A 6,404-nucleotide genomic window follows, 5' to 3' on the forward strand; every position below is an offset into this window, starting at 1 on the left:
AAATGACCTTGTTCTCCGTGCTCCATGAAAACGTTATGGAAGCATCCGACTAGAGTTACTAACAGCTGCTCCGACAGAAACAGCTTGTGATGCTCTCCGAGGGTGCGTGTGTGTGTGTGTGTGTGTGCGCGCGGTAACACTGAACGAATGAAGGCCCCGACGGCGGACGCGTTGTTCCACCCTGATTTGAGGGAAGCTCTGCCAAGGCTCAGAAGGACTTCACGCCCCAAAATGAATTCTGATCATCAAACGGCATCACAGAGGCGAGAGCTGCACGCCGTCATCGGCGTTTTCCCATCGCCGGCGAGGAAAAGTGTTCATAAACTTCTAAAGGCGTGAATTCAGGAAGTCTAACATCTACAGAACAAACGCAGCGTGGTCGTAGTTTTAAACCAACCACAAGGCACAGCGCCGGTGACACGGCTAAATGCCACTGCGAACCAGTGTATATCCTCGTCTCCGGGGTCGAGCGCTGGGGGCGGGACGATGGGCGCGCGCCCGGCGACCTCTAAGGTCAGTGTTTGGATGTGGCTTCGCGAGGAACCTGCGCTCCGACCACAAAAACATTCTTCATTAGTTTCACCGTCCTGTTTGGCGAGTCGTCGTTCGATTGTTCGATCCCCCCCCCCCCCCCCACCCCCTTTTGGGTGATTTTCTTTCTAAAACTACTGGCTTCTGAAAACATGGCCGTCTGGCCACAAAGAGCCTGTTCAGGGGGCACGGCGTCCACTTTCGGGTTCTTATATCAAGCACTTGGCGTTTACTTCGTTCCGCGCGTCCCGTGTCTTTTACGTTCAGGGCGTGTCGCCGTGCTCGTAGTAGCCTCGCCGCAGCGCCGCCGAGGCGATGCTCTCCGCCGAGCGCCGCTGGTCCATACTCAGCAGGGCGTGCAGCAGGTCGTTGATGTCGGCTTTGAGGCCCCGCCGCTGCATCCAGTTCTTCAGCAGCTCGTACACTTTGTCGCCGGGGGCGCCGTTCTCCGCGATGCGAATGTGGTTGTCGTTGACGCCGATCATTCTGAAGAACTTGTTGTGGATCCGCACGTCCAGGTACTCGTCGAACAGGTCGAAGCTCATCCGCAGGGATTTTTCTGACCCTTGAAAACAGACCGACAGGAGGCGTTATCTTCCAACGCTAACCGGCAGCTATACGGCGTCCTGCTCGATTTAGCACGAGCTAACGGACAATGGCGTGCTCCGGCCGCCTGAAGGCTCAGATACGGCCTGACTGTCACGAGGTTGTTCATTTATTCAATAACGAGGAGCCGCTGCTATTTTTACCGTGTCCCGACATGAACCGAGAGGCTCTGCTCCTTTCTGGGTATAAATCACGACGGGCGCATGAAGCTCCGCCTCCTCCCAGGGCAGGAATCTTACCTTGCAGAGGCACCAATCGACGCCGCAGAGGATCGTCCTGCAACACGACAGACATTTTGAGAATGAAATATCGCCCATGGCTCGACTGACCGATGCTTTTTTTCTCGCCGCTTCGGTTTGGCCTCACCGTGTCTGCTGGCGGCGGCGGCGGCCTGAACGCAGAGGGGCTCTGGTGAGGGGTGTTCCCGGAGGACGCCGCCGTGGGCAGGGCCGACAGGCTGGTCTGAGACGAACTGGTGGTGTTGGGCAGGCTGTCTCCCAGTCCCCGGTCTTCGTCTTCCATCGGGGGGGAGGCCTTGGTCATCCCGGCCTGCGTCTCCTGCAGGAGCGGCCGCGACTCCGGGCGGGACTCCTCCCCTTCCAGGCCTGCGTTCTGGTTGTTCTGTCGCTCCTCCGCCGTGGCTCTGCTCTCGTCCTGACCAGAGGGGGGGGGGGGGGGGGGGGGGGTGGAACCGTGACATCACACAGCTGATCGACGCGATCGGCAAATTAAAAAAGGGAAGGATCACTTACGATGGGGATTTTTACAATTTCACTGGAGTCACTGGGAGTCTTTGAACCTGTTTAAAAAGCAAAATCATTGAGATCAGGAATAAAGGCTTAATATGCGAGACTGGATTTATTTAAAAATACAGTACGCAGCGGTGAACTTACAAGGGATTTCACACGGACGCTGCTTGATTACGAACCACCACACAGCCAGAACGATGATGATGATGATGATGAAAACAGGAACAACTGGGGGGAAACCACACAGTCAGTCGCGATCGGGTTAAAATGAACTCCGACGGTGTAGCAGAAGCTAAAGCGAAAGCAGGGCGGAGCTACCGATGTGCGACGGAGAAGCAGGACTCTGCGTAGGAAGGATCGGGAAGCTTCGGTCGGGAACGGGCCTCGTTTCCGACATCCTGTGTTCGAGGAGGAGTTGCACTTCTTCACCTCCTCCTCGCCTGATTTACACCTGTCAAAAAACAAAAAACAGACGGGCGTGAAGGAGGCGGAGACTACTTCTAGAACCAACAACCCGACGGCAGATCGCCCGCCACGGACGTCGTAGGAGAGCGACATTATTTGTGTTTTTAAGTGCTTACTTGGCACAACGCTTGCAGACCTCGCAGGCCTCGTCCGGGACACAGAAGGTGCCTTGTCTGCACTGGCACCGGGTGTCGGCGGTCGTGGTGCAGAAAGCAGTTTGGACCTGATCTGCAGGGATGAAAAGGTCGCGAGGAAGATTAGACGGCAGGGCGCCGTTAGCATAAACAAAGTCGATCGACGCGGAGGAGATTTCTACGGCGATAAACCGCATTCCGAACGCCGCTGCAGCCACTCCTCGCCACGTTTTAAGGCGTTTGTTGAGCAGTTATTCATTTTTTACTGCCGGTTTATGAGCGGGAATTGATATGGTCGCACAATTCTTCAACTTTTCCACCAGGATGCAAAGTCCATCCAGTCGTCCCCTCGTAAAAGCTTTTCCAACTCGGGACAGAAGCCGTGGAAACGGTGCATCAGTGGCTCCCTGCGGATCCGCCGAGTTCAAACGGTCCACGCAAACAAAGCAGAGTCACGCAACGACATGCAGCTGGAACGCCGCGCCGCTCCCTGTCGCTGTAATTATCAGCTGGCTCGGAGGGAGGGGGGAGGGGGGGGGGGGGGGGGTCAGTGAGTCAGCAGAAAGATGCTAAAGCTAACGACAGATCTCCTTGCTGGGAGGGTGGATCTGCGCTTCCTTCCACACTGAGATTGGGATGCTGGCTGGACGCTCACGGGGGGGGGGGGGGGGGGGGCGTCTGTCCTCTGAATTGCGACGCATCTCCGTCTCATTTAAACAGGACCGCTGGACTTTGGCGGGGGGAAGTTGCAGTTTTCCAGTTTTGACCCTGCGTCCGAAGAAATAGTTTTACTTACTAAGATAAAAAAAAAAAATGTGGTCGACATGTTTTAAAGAATAATATTTGGTAAAGTTGCATAAGAGCAGAGCCCACGCGGGGCTTTTGGAACATATCACCGTCTACACAAACGCCCCCCCCCCACCACCCCCTCCCCCCTGGACAGCTGAGTTCACCACAACAGCTGCTGTTGGTGCCAAATGTGAATCCTGTATCAGAGTTCTCTGCTGTATAGTCATCACAAACCCTCCAGGACTTTATTCATCGTCTTATTAATTTGAAAAAAACACAAGAACTAAAGAAATCAGATTAACTGTCTGAACATGGAAGAAACGTTTGTTTCAGCCATTTCACACGCTTCCCTCTGCGTCGCACCAACAGCTCGTTTTCTGACTGCGTCGCGACAGATTATTGGCTCTGATGGATGCAACGATAGAACAACAGCGCTTTAAATAGGATCTGAGTCACCGCGAAGCCAAACCTCCATTACGAAAAGAACAGCCCGACAGAAGTTCATTCAGAAGCGACAGCGAGGCCGTAAATCAAGACTCCGCCCCCAGCCAGGCAGCCGGCGCTCTCGGAGCACGCACACGTCTCAATGGCGTGTTAAACTGGCACGTTCTTCACGTCCTTCTCGCGTCTACTTTGGCACAAACTGCCCCCCCCCCCCCATGTATCTAAATGAAGGCTGTAAAACATCTAGATTCATCACCGTTCTCTTTATCTCAAAGGTGAAACATTTCAACCGCCAACTTGACGCTTACTTCGGCGTCTCCACCTAAACGCAAACACGAGCAAAACACGCAATGTTGGACGTCAAAGGACAAAACGTGTCCCGTGTAACAGTCGTCTCTTTTCTGTCGCCCCGGCCTTTCAGGCGACACAAAGACACCCTCTGTGGCGAGACAGTGATCCCGGGCCACACCCAGTTCAGACAGGTAACAGACATACAAGCTCACATTCGCCAGCCGAGACAAAAGGACAAGGACACGCCCTACTCTGGGTAACGGCGTGAGCTCAGGTTGAACGGCGGCGGGGGCGGGGGCGGGGTGGGGACGAGAGAGGAAAAGGTATTACATTTCCCAAACAACAAGTCTTTAAGTGAATCAGAAGACTATTTAGAACATTATTGAATCCAAATTGGAGGTTTTTCTTTTTACTTCTTCTCTTTTTCTGGGGAAAACTAAGTCAATGACTCTTAACCGGTGAACCCTTCAGTCTTATTTTTATTTATATTCCGCTAATCGTGAGCAGTCTCTGATTTTCTCGACAAAAAAAATAAAATGTGATTGGCGTTGCAGCCGTCTAAATATTGTTATGAAAGTTAGTGGATAATCTACTTTGGATAGAAGCGGCCTTAAACTCAGCAGAGGAGATGATGTCAGAAACAGGAAGGCGTAGAGGCACCGGTCGGTTTTCAAAATGAAACACCCTGCGCCGTCTCAACAATCGCATTGAAACAAACAGCAACGCAACAAAGAGATTAACAAAAATCAAACACAATCTGAGCAAGTTATTGTCCTGGCGACTCAGCCGAAGCACCTGAGCGGCAGTGTGTGCACGGCAAACAGTGATTCATCCCATTGGAGTGCTCCGTGTAGGTCTGTCCGGGCTCACAAGCGAGGCACGTCCCTTGTTCCAAATCTCTCTCGCATTCCTTGTCTACAAAGGTTCCTGCGAATGAAACAACAAAACACAACTCAGGTGGAAAAACAGACCGAAACGCAGGATAATTGAATCCTCAGAGACTCTGATTTTAGCGCCTCTTCACCCGTGCCGTGAATAAAGCCACGTCATTATTGTGTGCTTTTGTTTTGTGACTTATCCGATTGCACAAATGTAAAATGCTAATTATTCCTCAGACGTAACGTCTAACGTCTGTACAGCAGCGTCGCTCCGCCTGTAATCTCCTCACATCACCCGTCTGCACATGATAACTCCGGGTTTCCGCACCAATCTATCTGACCCCATTTTGGCATATTAAATCGATTTGCAGGAGTTCAAACAGATGGATGCGAAACAGCACGAAAACATCGAGGCTTTAACTGTCAGTGGAAAAATAAATGTGATAAATGTGATTTAGGAGTAAAATATGAGTCGGTACATTTTGTTCTTCCCCCGGATGTGAACTAAAACCAAAGACTTAATCAAATCAAAAGATTTATTAGAATTCAGAAAATGAAATAGAATTATCCAATCAGGTAAGACCTGCAATTTATATTCACGTCTTTGCGCTTTTTGCTAAGGACTCCGGCTTTATCTATAATTTAGACGCGTGACTCTTCCGCGTCGGCGGATCTGGTTCTGCTCCACCTGGTCCTCCTTACCAGCCTGGCAGTTGAGGCAGCAGAGCCCCTGGCGGAGGTACTGCTCGTCCTCCACGCACGTCCTGAGCCGCCGCAGCGTGACGTTTTTGTGTTCATCGCTGGACCACTGGGGCGCTGGAGGTTCTGCTGCTCGACAAACCAGCCCGATGAGCAGCGCTGCAACCGACACCTAACGGGAGGAGGAGCGGAAGAAAAGACAAGCTTCGTATTATCGGTCCATAGCATCCGCAGCACAAACCTATTAGCCGGAGGACAGTAAAAGAGGACCGTCTATCTTCATGGGGAACCTTGTGTGAACAATCTACAGCTTAATTGGAACCATCTGATCTGAACATCTGCCATGGGAGGAATTAGGAGCCGCCATCCAGCCAGTCAGAACCGGAGGCCAGCGGCGCTGTGTGTGCAGGACGCAGAGCGGCACGTTAAAAACATGGAACGCAACATACAACGGAACACAATCACCGTTTCATCTGGTTTTCTCGTCCTCAAAAGGATGGGTCTGATAAGGTACCGAATGTGATTCCAGAAGTCCATTCATCCGCTGGATAATGACGGGATTGTATAGGTGGGGGGGGGGGGGGGGTGGGGGGTGCTGAGAAGAATACAGCCGAACACTTTAGCGTGGCCCCCAGGCACTGGTGTTTATTCACACGCTTTTCACCATGTCAATATGAGAAGGCCCCATTCATGGGCAAACAACCCGCTTTAGTGCCTCTACTTCAAATGACCCACATTCTTAAACCTCGGCTCTTTGAGCGGCGAGACATGTGACACCGCCGCGAAGCGCCTCGAATGCAACGCGACGCCTCCCGAGT

At 52.3% G+C, this 6,404-nt stretch overlaps 1 protein-coding gene across 1 annotated transcript in view; it reads right to left on the reverse strand.

Moving 5' to 3' along the window:
- Nucleotides 1–761: 761 nt before the first annotated feature.
- Nucleotides 762–6,404, reverse strand: part of LOC137908606 (tumor necrosis factor receptor superfamily member 10B-like) — a 7,653-nt gene continuing 2,010 nt past the window's right edge. The window contains 10 exon segments of the mRNA XM_068753020.1: nt 762–1,096; nt 1,377–1,413; nt 1,504–1,791; nt 1,890–1,936; nt 2,031–2,114; nt 2,205–2,249; nt 2,252–2,337; nt 2,468–2,579; nt 4,805–4,936; nt 5,590–5,758. Of these exon segments, the coding sequence (XP_068609121.1) occupies nt 795–1,096; nt 1,377–1,413; nt 1,504–1,791; nt 1,890–1,936; nt 2,031–2,114; nt 2,205–2,249; nt 2,252–2,337; nt 2,468–2,579; nt 4,805–4,936; nt 5,590–5,758 (1,302 nt within the window). The 3' untranslated portion in view covers nt 762–794.

Source organism: Brachionichthys hirsutus, chromosome 19 (assembly GCF_040956055.1).
Source record: "Brachionichthys hirsutus isolate HB-005 chromosome 19, CSIRO-AGI_Bhir_v1, whole genome shotgun sequence".
In the NCBI taxonomy this organism is placed as follows: domain Eukaryota; kingdom Metazoa; phylum Chordata; class Actinopteri; order Lophiiformes; family Brachionichthyidae; genus Brachionichthys; species Brachionichthys hirsutus.